At 40.3% G+C, this 13,943-nt stretch overlaps 2 protein-coding genes across 2 annotated transcripts; one reads left to right on the forward strand and one right to left on the reverse strand.

The window, feature by feature from the left end:
- Window positions 1-6,388: 6,388 nt before the first annotated feature.
- Window positions 6,389-9,749, forward strand: LOC110500073 (fibroblast growth factor 23). Its single transcript, XM_021577219.2, has 3 exons — window positions 6,389-6,828; window positions 6,935-7,038; window positions 7,295-9,749. The coding sequence occupies exons 1-3, from the start codon at window positions 6,594-6,596 to the stop codon at window positions 7,733-7,735; spliced, it is 780 nt and encodes a 259-aa protein (XP_021432894.1). The 5' UTR covers window positions 6,389-6,593; the 3' UTR covers window positions 7,736-9,749.
- A 156-nt stretch (window positions 9,750-9,905) lies between these two features.
- On the reverse strand, window positions 9,906-13,719 carry tigarb (TP53 induced glycolysis regulatory phosphatase b). Its single transcript, XM_021577218.2, has 6 exons — window positions 13,584-13,719; window positions 13,090-13,127; window positions 12,694-12,815; window positions 12,044-12,121; window positions 11,784-11,894; window positions 9,906-11,551 (listed from the first exon to the last, which is right to left on the reverse strand). The coding sequence occupies exons 1-6, from the start codon at window positions 13,613-13,615 to the stop codon at window positions 11,117-11,119; spliced, it is 816 nt and encodes a 271-aa protein (XP_021432893.2). The 5' UTR covers window positions 13,616-13,719; the 3' UTR covers window positions 9,906-11,116.
- Between the last annotated feature and the right edge of the window lie 224 nt (window positions 13,720-13,943).

Genomic DNA, 13,943 nt, shown 5'->3' on the forward strand with positions numbered 1-13,943 from the left:
CTTTAGTCATTACCTTAAACATATACATTCCCTTATCAATCCACCCTTTGACTAAATATTACACACTGATACGTCAACCGCCATATGGAATCATAAATGTTACACAAAAGCAAACAAAACCAATACATGTATTTACATCAGATACTCATCAATGACTGTTCTAGACCTATATCCAATTATAACTCTTCTTTTTAGGATTTTCATTATAATCTTCATTAAATGAACAGTCTGTCTAAACATTGAAGATAGTCTCATACAACATGGGCTCCTCGTGGTTGAAAGAAACGGAGCCATCTACTAGGCCTGGAGGCATGAAGTTGTCATCCCACTGGTCGGAGCTTGGAATCGGTCCATACCTCATCATTTGTTGCGTCATCGATCTCTCTAGAGTGCTGGTGATTAAACCTCTCACACATGGGATCAAACAGCATCCACACAACACCAACACACTCATACAGGTGAAAGCAGCCAACAATACAGTAATTACAACATTTTTCAATTTTCCAAACATTCTATCGAACCACCCAGTGGTTCCACCCCAGAGTTCTCTGCTAACTCATGAGCTAATATGGTTAAACCGGCCAGGGCCTTGGTCACTGATCCATCTGGAGCTGTGTTATTAAAATAAACGTACAGCAATGAACGCCTATCATTCTACATACCCCAACCTTTTCTGACAATAACATATCGAGAGTCAGTCTATTTTACCAGGTCATGGGGGAGGTGGCAGATAATTGGTCAGAGAACCCCTTTACTGCATCCCTGGTTTCATTCATGAATCTCTGTTGATTATAATAGATGTAATTAGTCCAATCCACATTTGTATTTATTGTCAATCACCAAAAGAATGTAGTGGTAAAGCCTTCACCTAATTTGATTCATAGCTATGTATTCATCTGGAACTTCCCTGGGGATGCCAATAGTATCCATCTAGACAAGGCTACTCCCATCCTGGTCAAAACTCCTCCTGTGCCCACTTTAGCCTCCTATAACTGGCCTCTGATGACTAACTCAAACTGGTTGGACCAATAACACCGGGGCGCACGTTCCTAACCACCCTTTTGGTAGTGTCTGTCGTATGCGTCCTTTGCTGGTACAAGCCCACCATACATCAGTTATAGTTGCTGTGCAATTAAGAATTTTCTCCTGTACTTCCAAACCTAAGTCAGTCACATTAACGATTGCCTCACAGCCATTAATATCACCTAAGTTCTTGGTGCCCTTCTTGTATCTATAACACTGGTGCTCATCAGGAGTTAAAGTGAACCGAGGTGGGTTGACCGAGTACTCCACCTGGCCAACCCAATCCCTGTGAAGTTATTTGTTTCCGAGGAAATTGTTTAACCTCTCTGGGATTGTAACAGATTTCCTCCTCTTTGTCTGAAGAGGTGTAGCAAGGATCGGACCAATACGCAGCGTGGTAAGTGTCCATGTTTTAATAGATAAGATTGAACATGACACAAATACAAAATAACAAAGTGAAATGGAAATGAAACAGTCCTGTGTGGCACAAACACTGACACAGGAAACAATCACCCACAAAATACCCAAAGAATATGGCTGCCTAAATATGGTTCCCAATCAGAGACAACGAAAAACACCTGCCTCTAATTGAGACCCTGGATGAGACAAAAACACACATATCACCCATGTCACACCCTGACCTAACAAAAATAATAAAGAAAACAAAGAATACTAAGGTCAGGGCGTGACAGGGATATTCGGGACGGTAGCGTCCCACCTCAACAACAGCCAGTGAAAGTGCAGGGCGCCAAATTCAAAACAACAGAAATCTCATAATTAAAATTCCTCAAGCATACAAGTATTTTACACCATTTTAAAGATAAACTTCTTGTTAATCCAGACACAGTGTCTGATTTCAAAAAGGCTTTACAGCGAAAGCAAACCAAACGATTATGTTAGGTCAGAGCCAAGTCACAGAAAAATATAGCCATTTTTCCAGCCAAAGAGAGGAGTCACAAAAAGCACAAATAGAGATAAAATAATCACTAACCTTTGATGATCTTCATCAGATGACACTCATAGGACTTCATGTTACACAATACATGTATGTTTTGTTTGATAAAGTTCATATTTATATAAAACAATCTGAGTTTACATTGGTGCGTTACGTTCAGTAGTTCCAAAACATCCAGGGATTTTGCAGAGAGCCACATCAATTTACAGAAATACTCATCATAAATGTTGATGAAAATACAAGTGTTATGCATGGAACTTTAGATAAACTTCTCCTTAATGCAACCACTGTGTCAGATTTTAAAAAAGCTTTACCGAAAAAGCAAACCATGCAATAATCTGAGTATGGCGCTTAGAGCCCAAACAGGCCAAAAATATATCCTCCATATTATGCAGTCAACAGAAGTTAGAAATAGCATTATAAATATTCACTTACCTTTGATGATCTTCATCAGAATACACTCCCAGGAATCCCAGTTCCACAATAAATGTTTGATTTGTTCGATAAAGTCCCTCATTTATGTCCAAATACTTCCTTGTTGTTCGCTCATTTAGTACACAATCCAAAATCTCGACGCACCGGCAAGTACATGCGAAAGTTCAGACGAAAAGTTATATTACAGTTCGTAGAAACATGTCAAACGAAGTATAGAATCAATCTTTTGGATGGTTTTATCATAAATCTTCAATAATGTTCCAACCGGAGAATTCCTTTGTCTTCAGAAATGCAATGGAACAGAGCTAGCCCACACGTGAACGAGCATCACGAGCTCGTGGAACTCTGCCAGACCACTGACTCCAAGAGTCCTCATTTCCCCCTCCTTCACAGTAGAAGCTTCAAACAAGGTTCTAAATACTGTTGACATCTAGTGGAAGCCTTAGGAAGTGCAACATGACCAATATCCCACTGTATCTTCAATAGGGCATGAGTTGAAAAACTACAAACCTCAGATTTCCCACTTCCTGGTTGGATTTTTTCTCAGGTTTTTGCCTGCCATATGAGTTCTGTTATACTCACAGATATCATTCAAACAGTTTTAGAAACTTCAGAGTGTTTTCTATCCGAATCGACTAATAATATGCATATCTTATCTTCTGGGGATGAGTAGCAGGCAGTTGAATATGGGCATGCTTTTCATCCAAAATTCCAAATGCTGCCCCTTATCTTAGAGAAGTTAAGTCCAATAAGGTTTGGCCGAGACAAGTAAGGGAGAGAAATGTGTGTGTGTGACTAAGAAAATACAGAGGATAATTAAACTATACATGACCTGACCTGGTTGGAACTCTAAAAAACTTATGACAGGAAAGGGAGTCCTGTCGAGGTCCCTCTAATCTCAAGAGGATGGAACTGCCAGCCTGGTAGTGATAAACGAGGAATGAGAACTGTGGGGAAAGATACATCCCACCTACTGTTTGTGTGTTTGTGTGCGTGTAAGTAGGTAGGGGGGTGGAAGTTATAAAATTGTCATTTTTTTACTTTAGAACGTTCTCGTGAATGAAGAACCAACCTTTTGCATAAGCTGAGTCTTTGCCTAATTATTATTAAACCCAGGGTCTTACAAACCTCGGGGATTGGTCAAAGCTTAAATAATTGTTTAGTTATCATCATTGGGATTGAAAATTCTCGTAACAGTCTCTGAGTCAGAATATGAACTACACCTAATGGCAATGTTCCCTCAAAAGACTTTGGGCACCGAGCAAATTTCAGGTCTGCTGAACGCAAACTTGAAAATTGTGAAAATTCTGTGCAACTTCTGGCGCATGTTTACTGTGAACACTAAGTTACAGTTTTAACCGTGGTCAAGTAGACTACTGTGGCTATTTTATCATAATGTAGGCCTACCAGAGTGACCTACCATTAAAAACAATGGAGAAAATGCATCCCATAACATTTTAACATGGAAATAGCTGTTCTATCATTAAGCCAACAGTAGCAGCCAATGTGTGGTGTTCAATGTAGGCCTACATTCCATGAGACTTTTGGAAAAAAAACATACATCGGCTTGACATTAACCTGTTTATCCACTTGTCCTTCAGACAAGGAAGTGATTGAAAATGTGTTTGATGCAAGAAACCACTTTACAAAATAAAATGCAGATTTATTCCCATATCATTATTACAGAGAATCAGACAAATTATGCTACCCTCTACCTATTGGCTACTTAGCTTATTCAAGCCTGTCTCAAAATATAACACTGCCCCTTTAAGATAGAAAAAAGCACTTAACCTGATTCACTTTTCAAAGATAGCTAGAAATGCATAGGTTTTGTGCTTTTGTAGGAAGCAACCACGTCCCCATTGATGACTAGAAATTAGCTTTAACTGGGCTAATAACTAAATTACTAGCAAACAACCTGAAAAAATGTGCACACATGGCTACATGTTTTGTTCTCAAAACAAGCGTATCTAGACCACTCATGATGGGAACACAATCCAGTTCAAAGTGAACAGCACAGATCCATAAATGGCAATGGTCTATTTGCATAAGAAATATCAGCTGCTCTGCTCTAAAAATGTATTGAAAATGCGTTGAAGTTTAATCTCTTGCTTCTTTGCGCAGGCTGATATTTCTTCTGTGCACAGCTTAGAGGGAACATTGCCCACCAGTCCCACACTGGTTGGCCCAAGTCACAAAAGTTGAAAGTTATTCCCCCAAGGAAAGTCCCTACTCCCTACCCTTCAACAGGGTGACTGTTGCACAAGGTCAATAATATGCACAACGTCATTCACTATAACAGTGAGTCAGCTGTCATGTAGTATGACACTGTTAGCATTTCCCATGTGCCCGTAGTGAAATGGGACATTGAGCATGAGGAAACTACAAGAAAGGAATGCTGTCGACAGATGACAGACCAGCACATCAACTTTCACATGAAACCCTCAGGCCTTGTTGTTTACAATGCCCTACCCTTCCTAGCCGATTCACCTGATGGGATTTCCTGGACGACTGCCATGGGTATATGGTCCTCAAGATCAAGTGTCCCCAGATATACAATGACTTGCCTCCAATGGACATACAGTACCAGTCAAAATTGTGGACACACCTACTCATTCAAGGGTTTTCTTTATTTGTACTATTTTCTACATTGTAGAATAATAGTGAAGACATCAAAACTATAAAATAGCACATGGAATCATGTAGTAACTAAAAAAGTGTTAAACAAATCTAAATAAATTTGAGATTCTTCAAAGTAGCCACTCTTTGCCTTGATGACAGCTTTGCACACTCTTGGCATTCTCTCTACAAGCTTCTTGAGGAATGTTTTCCATCAGTGTTAAAGGAGTTCCCACATATGCTGAGCACTTGTTGGCTGCTTTTCCTTCACTCTACTGTCCAACTCATCCCAAACCATCTCAATTGGGTTGAGGGCTGATGCAGCACTCCATCACTCTCTTTGGTCAAATAGCCCTTACACAGCCTGGAGGTGTATTTTGGGTCATTGTCCTGTTGAAAAAACAAATGACAGTCCCACTAAGCGCAAACCAGATGGGATGGTGTATCAGAACCCAAGCTTTTTGTTGAACATCACCTGATTCCAGATTTCCAGAAAAGGACGTTGCAAATGGTATTGAATGAACAGGAGGATGGGGCAGCAGCAATCTGTTCCTGCAATAGACATCTGTTCGGCAAGATCACCTGCTGCACAAACTAGGACTGCATGGTGAAGTGGTTCCATGACAGATGTGTAGGAATCAAAAGGAAGACAGGACAATTGTGTAGGAAGTAAGCTAAACAAGAAGCGGCACTGTTGATTCTACACAAGGTGTTTTATTGGACTATAGACTGGGGTAAGTCTAGCTCCCCCAGTCATCATAAACTATGCACACAGTGTAATGTTAATTTGGAGCTTAATTAGTCATATTCAGGCATGGATTTATGTTTTTATAATGAAATAGAAAATACTAGATAGAAATACAGCACTACATTAGATCTGTGTTCTTAAATGGTCTAATATTTATCTAAATCTAAGATGTTGTCTTATCATTTAATTTGAACAGATTGTACCATAATGTTCGATTACTATCATAGAATTCAGTTTTCAAAACATTGGAAAGGTGTTGGGAATAGGTTGTATAAATTAGGGACAGGAAAACTTGGGAATTGTTTGTATAGATTATCCATAGACTTATCTAAAGTCAGTATTTCAATGTGCAATTATTAATATGTTTCTATATCTATAAAAAATATCTATGTCTATTATAATATGCTTACTGGACAGAGGGTTATATTGCACACACTGTGATGACATATGCGATTTAAAGATTAGTGCAAGGATCATGATTATGAAAGTGCTGATGTTTGGGAAAAAAATACGATGTCACTTTTGTACAGTCATTGCTCAATGAAACTACTACGTTATTTGGTGACCAATACCTTTAGACAAACAGGCAGGTGGAAATGCACCCCCTTCCTTCCGCCGAGAGAAAGACCCACATCTGCGAATGCTGCGTAGGCTAAAGGATGTGAGCAGGAGTGGCACTTGGGTCCCTTTAAATAGAGCCGTCCTTAAACTTTGGACAATCAGATCAGCTGAAGTTTGCAAACAGCTTGCTGTAGAACTCAAAGCTACATCCGAAATCTCTGGGATACATTTTCTGTGTTTTGGGGGTAAAAGATGGAAATAACCAAGACATCTGGGATGAGGAACGCCGTTCTTGTGCTCTTACTGGCTGTTCTTCAGGGATTTCGACAAGTAGACGCTCTTCCAAACCCATCACCTCTCCTGGGATCCAACTGGGGGAATCCGAGAAGATACGTACACCTGCAGACGTCTTCAGACGTGAACAATTTCTACCTTGAGATCAGTTTAAATGGCCACGTGAGCAAAACTACACTTCGAAGCTCATACAGTAAGTTCTTATTACATTTTGGGCGTTTGGATTTGATTGAAATGTAGTTTTAAGTCATTGTCTTTAATCTGCTTCTATAGGCTAACACAATTAATTTTGTCAACAGGTGTGATGTTATTGAAGGCGGAAACAAGAGAGCGCGTGGCGATACTTGGAGTCAAAAGTAACCGCTACCTGTGCATGGATGCCCTGGGAAACCCTTTCAGCTCTGTAAGTAAATTCCCATTTTCATTGTCCATTGAACTGAAATACATGTTTTCTGTCATATGCCTACCAAAAATGTGCTTTTACGCACGGATTTCAGACCACTTTTATCCAAACACAAAGCTAATATAATATCATATTTTTTACATTGGTCGAAGTATTCTTGTGTTTAGCACTCAAGTAACACTTTGAAAATGAATTTAATTGATGTACGTTCCTAAGTGGTCTGTTTGCGTGAATTCATCCATTTATCTGTTTGCAGACTGTTTGCCTCAAGGAAGACTGCCTTTTTAACCACAAGCTGTTAGAAAACCACCGCAACGTGTACTACTCTTGTAGAACTGGTATTCTGCTCAACTTGGAAGGGATAAAGCAAGTGTACACAGTGGGTCAGAATCTACCGCAAACCTCCCTCTTCCTGTCGGAGAAGAACACCGTGCCGCTGGAGCGCCTCTTGCATCGGGAGAAGAGGAACCGGGCGGTTGACCCTTCTGACCCGTACAACATGCTGGGTCAAACGGAGGAGGACTCCCGGGCAATGCCGCAACTGGATGACACCTTGGAGGTGGACCAGGAGGCTGAACTCCCCGAGGGACGCAACATCTCCCGGGAGACCCCTCAGTCTCCCTCCGACGACCCGTGGAACGTGCATTCCCTAAACCCCCCTCCCAGCCCCCGTATCATGAATGGAATGATGGGATAAGAGGACAGGACACTCGCAGTTGTACACTTGGGTTTATCAATGTAAGCTATGTATGCGTTCACGTTGGGTCTTTTCCAGCAGTTCTGCAAACAACCCTCAAAGTTTTAAACAGATGTTATACTTGTGAAAGTCTGACAGTGACACCCTTATTAGGGCATATTGGTAATTTATATGTAGTCATAATATGAAATATGTAGCTAAAAAAATACCACATTGGAACATTTTATTTCGGCCATTCTTTACTATAGCACAGTGAGTAACTATTGGTTTCCGTGATTTTTAATTCCAGGACGCAAATTCTGTATTCTGTATTTGATTGCGCTCTGTTTACGGGGAGGATTCTTATGAGAATCATGCTGAAATCCGAAATAATTGTGCGTCTTTTTTGGAGAAAAAAAAAGAAGAGTTGAGCTGAAGTCACTTTATTAAATGTTATATAATGCAAGAATACTGCAAGAAAATACCATTGATATGAAACTTAAACATATTCCATCTAAAATGAGCCCTACTATAATGTTGAATATGCCAGTAGGCATGCATGTTATAATGCATGTTCTTCAAGTGAGACGTTTAATTTTAAACGGAAATGAATGGTCCACTCTACTGGGTATCAGAACGAATAGAAACCACATGTTATAAATGCTGGCCACCAAAAGCAAGCAACAAAGCCAATTCCATTAAAGTTTTAAGAATTTATTTATTTAAATCCATTCATTTATTGTTATTTATAGTATACTATTTATATGGATGCTTAGCTGTTAAAGAGTTATTTTGAAAACCTGTAAGTTATGAGGAGACTGTGTGTGAGGGCTAGTGACATTTATCATGAATTTTTTTTATTATGTTGATGAAGAAAATATGACTTTTTCCAATTAATTAATTTATATTATTTTAGATCAATATTTTAGAACTTCAGGATGAAGAACTGTATACTCACAACCACTTCATCCTAGAATTCTATGTATGATGCAATCATATAAGTACAGGCTAAATGTGTGAGGAAGCTCTGTGTCACATTAAGTGCGTAAGCAGGTTGACCATTGACTCATTCACTTTGAGCTTCCAGTCATTAAGGTTGCGTGTCCCACGCTTCCGCATCTCATTATGGAGAAAATTGGCATATCTTAGTTCCTGCCAAACCATCTTCTAAAAATAAACATTTCCACATTCTATTTTTGTTTCAATCTCACTAAGTAACATGTTGGAGGTGTTTTAGTCAAAGGAACACATGACGGTGACCACTAACCTTTGTCCTGTTTCACTTTGAGGTTAAACCACATTGACCTGGCTGTCACATCTGAGAGGAGCCTTAACAATCTCAGTGGCGGTCATGAGTGAAGGCACTTTTTTGGGGATTGATATACTGCAGATATTTGTCAATATTTTTGAGGCAGTTTATTCAAATATGGCAATATTCCTTCAAAGGAAGAACTGTAATAACACTTAAGTTGAATACGATTTAAGCAAACCCACCCATTCATGTTGAAGGATCAGATTTAGTACAGATGTTTATGCTGCCACTTGGGCCTTTGGAGCATTACTCATGGTTGTCTCTGGAACAATCTAGACACAGGTCAGTAGCTGTCGCATAATTTTCAATTGCCCCAGTTCTTTTGACCTGTCACGCTCAGCCTGAACACTGAAACAAAGTGAATTATTTCATGTTTTAAACATGAGAAAGTTCGCAACTCGGAAGTGGCCCCTCAGGTGATTAAACCTGATATTTCCCAACCTGCAAACATCCACTGGTTCCAATCCTGCTTTGCATAAAGAAACTACAAGACTTGCACACTCTATTGCCTCTTATGCAACCTTTAGTGACAATTACATTTGTGCAAGATCAGAGGAAGCTTGTCACCATTTATGAACACTTGAGATACATGGCCATTGAACATGTTAAACACCAATATTGAAGCCTTTTATTGGCAATACAATACCAAACAATACTGTAACGATGTACTGCTTGCATATGAAAATGACAATGTGTAACAATAAAGACAAAACACTGTCAATGTGTAACATTTAGCTGGTTTGTAAAAATAAGTATACTATGTTTAAACTGTTATGATACAACTGTCTGATATAATTGTAACTGTGTAGCAGTGACAGGTTGCTTGCAGTATTGCTCGAGTTCATGCATAGCACACCAGTCTCACAGAAAAGACATCCATTTCTGATAGTGTATAATTTATTATCTTGTAATGGACATGGACCACAATAAGAGATGAATTGTAAAGGCTTTAAAAGATACTGACATTCTTCACACTTTTCTGCCTTTGGTATAATATGACACAAACAATACAACTAAATCTTCAACATGATCGACTTAGTAGTGGAAACAAACCACTACATTATCCACACTAAAACATTCCAAACAAGTCCTCATTTCATTGGACTATGACACAGGAAGTGTTTCGTTTCTATAGAAAATTCCATGAATAATTAATTATTGGAAGACCGGGAAATCCACTCATCCAGGATATACATACATCTTGCCAATAGTTCTGCAGAATTTGCACTGAGCAATGTTCTACTGTAAAAAGGGTCCATTGACAGCTAAAAAGCAAATAATTTACCCTGTATTCGCATAATACATTGTGTCCTCTACTTCTCAGTGTCATTGTCTGTGGTCGGGTAGTCATTCCCTTGTGATAAATTTCTGATTATATTTTTCAATAGACCGGGAAAACAGACAAACCTCAATGACAACGGAGCAAAACATGATGTAAAATAGATACAGGAAATCACAACAGAGATATGGACCCAACTTCAGACTCATTCAAGCTCCACCATCCAACCTCTCAAGCCAACCCAACCCCTAGCCAAATAAATACACAATCAAAAGAACAACTGAGGTAGTACATTTTTTTGTGTTATTGCCATAGCAGTGCCAGCATCTTGTCTGCTGTTGTTAACCCTGTCAGCATTACACATCATTGTTGGAGTGACAGTGTGTGTGATGAGTCATCATTAAGGACTGGTATAGTGACTCCAAGAACATCAGTTAAGGTAGAAGATACCGATCTTCAAAATGTATCCACTTTGGGGCACTTCCAATACATATGCATAAGAGCCTAGGTCACCATGGTTACATATGTCACACAACGTGGGGGTTACTTAAAATGTTTTAAAACAGGCGAAGATATACACTGTGCAAAAATGCTTAATTTATTTACTGTGTATAAAATAAATAAATAATAAATGGGTGATTAGGGTTCTTCGATGACCCTACTAAAATCTCCCCCCAACTCATATCATCAAATAGTAGACAGGTAGGTCACTGTCCCAGATATTCTTTACTTTTAGTGGTTTGTTATCTACAGTAAATCATATTTAAACAGAACAGAGTAGTGACTAAACCTTGTGTTGCCTTGTCTATCTTTAATGTGTGATGTAACATATGTTACGGGAGGTCAGGTGGTCCTTCCTGTTGGTGAAAACACAGCGGACAGCAGAGAGCGCCACGCCACACTCACTGGGAGACACGGTGAGGACAAAGCGGCTGATGCCTGTGTTGGGGCAGGCTGACAACACCTTGGACATTTTCAGGCCCTGGGGCAGAGAGCACTGCAGGTCCTCCACAAAATGTCTCACAGCCACGCGGATGTAGGCACCGTGGCTCACCACCAGGGCATGCAGAGGGACACCTTCCATCCCGTCGTCAGGCAAACCAGCCAGGGGCCCATCTGTGCCAGACTCAGCTCCACCGGCCCCAGCCTCTGTCCCTACAGCAGCAGAACTCTGTCCTGAGCAGCTGTGGTCGTCAACCATGCGCTGGTAAAGCGACTTCAGAAACTTCTTGCATCGCAGCCTTACCTGGAGGGAGACATCGACACACGTTAAAATTATTCAAGTACTAAAATAATACTCATCTCCTTCGAAGAAAAATGAATGATCTATTAATGATGTGTTGAGCTTCCGCCTTGAAGTTCCGAGTTGAACCCCTGCATGGCACTGTTGGCCATGGAATCCAGCTCTGAGCTGTTGGCAGCTAGCCAACAGCAGGACCAAAGGGAAAGCTGATAAAATGTTCAGATCACAGACTAACCTGTTCCAAGGTCTCCCCTCCAGGAGGAGTATAGTCTCGACATGACTGGCCGGCTGCGTTAGCCATGTTCTTCAGATCCTCCTTGGGCCGTCCTTCTGCGATCCCAAAACCCTGTATGATTGATGAACCACTTTGATGCAGATTTTCTATGCATTTTATTTGAATGTCAAACTCTAGGGTCCCTGTCGAGGTAGACTGGGCTGGCACAATTGTATACTACATACATGCAATAGGAAATAGGAGGCATATGAAAGACTTACCCTCTCTCTGAGTAAGGGGTCAAAGACCATTTCAACGCCCGAGGAGTGAACATTGTTCCTCATAATGATTTCTGCAGTCTGACAAAGGATAAGGATGTGTGAACAATGACAGCACTGTCTTAATCTCCGCACCCACAACCAAATCAGCTACTAGGCCATCACGATAAACTAACATTACTTCTAGTTCTACCCGCTGACATTTCTCATATCCTGTAGTCTATATCTGTGGTTTAATATATTCTCTGCTCTCTTCCCTCCTTCAACAGTAACATATACAATGGAGAAGTTTTGTTCCAGGAATTATTGAAGTGACTTTCCCTTATCTGAGTGTCTCCCACTGAAAAGGTGTTGCAGTAGGGAATCATTTTACTTTGACATCAGTTCCCAACACCTCCTGCCATTTCCTGCAATTGAATGGCAGTGAGTGTAGCCGGTGCCCACAATTATAAGTCGCACACTGGGAATCTAAACTAAACAGAGGCTACATCCTACATCTGCTGTGCATTGTTAATATTTCTGTTGGTCACCTAACCTTGTTCCCAGGCTCAATTGATACATAGAGCAAGCTGGGTGGACGAGATTAGTGGTCACCTACCTGTAACCTAAGTCGACATCACATGTTACACCAGTGGCATCTCAGGAAAACTCACCTGTCTGGCGCGCTGCAGGTTACTGACAAACACGTTGGAGAACCTGAGCTCTCTCAGGTACAGTCCTGCAGCCTCTGCCTGCTGGAGCCCCGGCTCCGAGAGGGAAGTGTCCACCCCTTGACCTGACAGCACAAGACCAACAGGTATACACACTTAGAAAACCAGTTGGATAAGGGAGTAGTCAGTGTTTGTGTGAGTGACCTTTCTTTTAACATTCCCCCTCAAGTGAACATGGAAACAGATGAGTATCAATCACTTTAATTCTATCAGCTGATACATGAGAAACAAGGAAAGGTGTGTAGCTAGTTCTTACAGCCTTTGGTTTTAAATCACACAGGATTCCCGAGTGAAAGTCATTACTGGTCAAGGTTGGAATGTTTACATATAACAGCATACCTTGTAGCAACTTCTCCTTGTTGTATTGTGTCTCCCCACTGTGAAAGTGAGAAGATAATCATTTTGAAATGTACATGCATAGCATTTTTCTAAGAATACACAGCATCAGGGAAATTCTAGAGGTGTACAAATAGCTTCAACGTTAACGTTAGTAGCTTTGATCGCTTGCATGTCTTTCAAGGAGGCTGCATGTGAGAGAGGCTTTATATGCGGTCTATGGAGAGAGGACACTCAGAGTGACACTGCTTCGATATGGTGGCAGAATAAGAAACCTATGGATTTAGCTAGGCAGCCGCTTTGGCACAGAATAATACTGTTAGGTGATACATTTGATTTTAATAGGCAACACGCTTGCTAGCTAATATTGTCGGCAACGGACAGCTTCGCTTGAAGTGGTTCAATAGGGTTGTCACGTATGCAGAAGCCTACGTACATTTGATAAAATATATTATACATACAGCATACAAAACAGAAAGGTGGTGGTATTTACTTACTGTCTAACAACGGTCAAGCTAAATGTAAGCATTTTAGGCTATTCCAAAAGACCCTCTGCCTCCTTACTGACTCAATGTTTACGGGTTTCTTCCTAGTTCTATGACACGTGACGTGACGTCACGAGGCCTACTCTAACAGACCAATGGCATTGCAGAAGGTGAAAAATGAATAATAAATAGGTCTAGTTAACAAGAATACAAATGTTACTCTTATTAAGATTGTTCCCTGATCAAACACAATTATTTGAACAATTGAACAATTCTTAGAACATTGTTGTCTATAATAATCATTAAATGAACCCTAAATATCTTTCGTGAGGTGAAGATACCAGTTTTGTATGGGGACCCTGAATTAATGGT

The sequence above is a fragment of the Oncorhynchus mykiss genome, chromosome 21, assembly GCF_013265735.2.
Source record: "Oncorhynchus mykiss isolate Arlee chromosome 21, USDA_OmykA_1.1, whole genome shotgun sequence".
NCBI lineage: Eukaryota > Metazoa > Chordata > Actinopteri > Salmoniformes > Salmonidae > Oncorhynchus > Oncorhynchus mykiss.

Bases quoted from the DNA above. Each gene is read 5' to 3' on its own strand.
- LOC110500073 (XM_021577219.2), top strand. From the start codon at position 6,594: ATGGAAATAACCAAGACATCTGGGATGAGGAACGCCGTTCTTGTGCTC. The intron at 6,829-6,934 runs GTAAGTTCTTAT...TTTTGTCAACAG, and splicing joins TACACTTCGAAGCTCATACA to GTGTGATGTTATTGAAGGCG. The intron at 7,039-7,294 runs GTAAGTAAATTC...ATCTGTTTGCAG, and splicing joins TGGGAAACCCTTTCAGCTCT to ACTGTTTGCCTCAAGGAAGA.
- tigarb (XM_021577218.2), bottom strand. From the start codon at position 13,615: ATGCTTACATTTAGCTTGACCGTTGTTAGACA. The intron at 11,895-12,043 runs GTAAGTCTTTCA...TCAATCATACAG, and splicing joins ACCCCTTACTCAGAGAGAGG to GGTTTTGGGATCGCAGAAGG. The intron at 11,552-11,783 runs GTTAGTCTGTGA...GTCTCCCTCCAG, and splicing joins GAGGGGAGACCTTGGAACAG to GTAAGGCTGCGATGCAAGAA.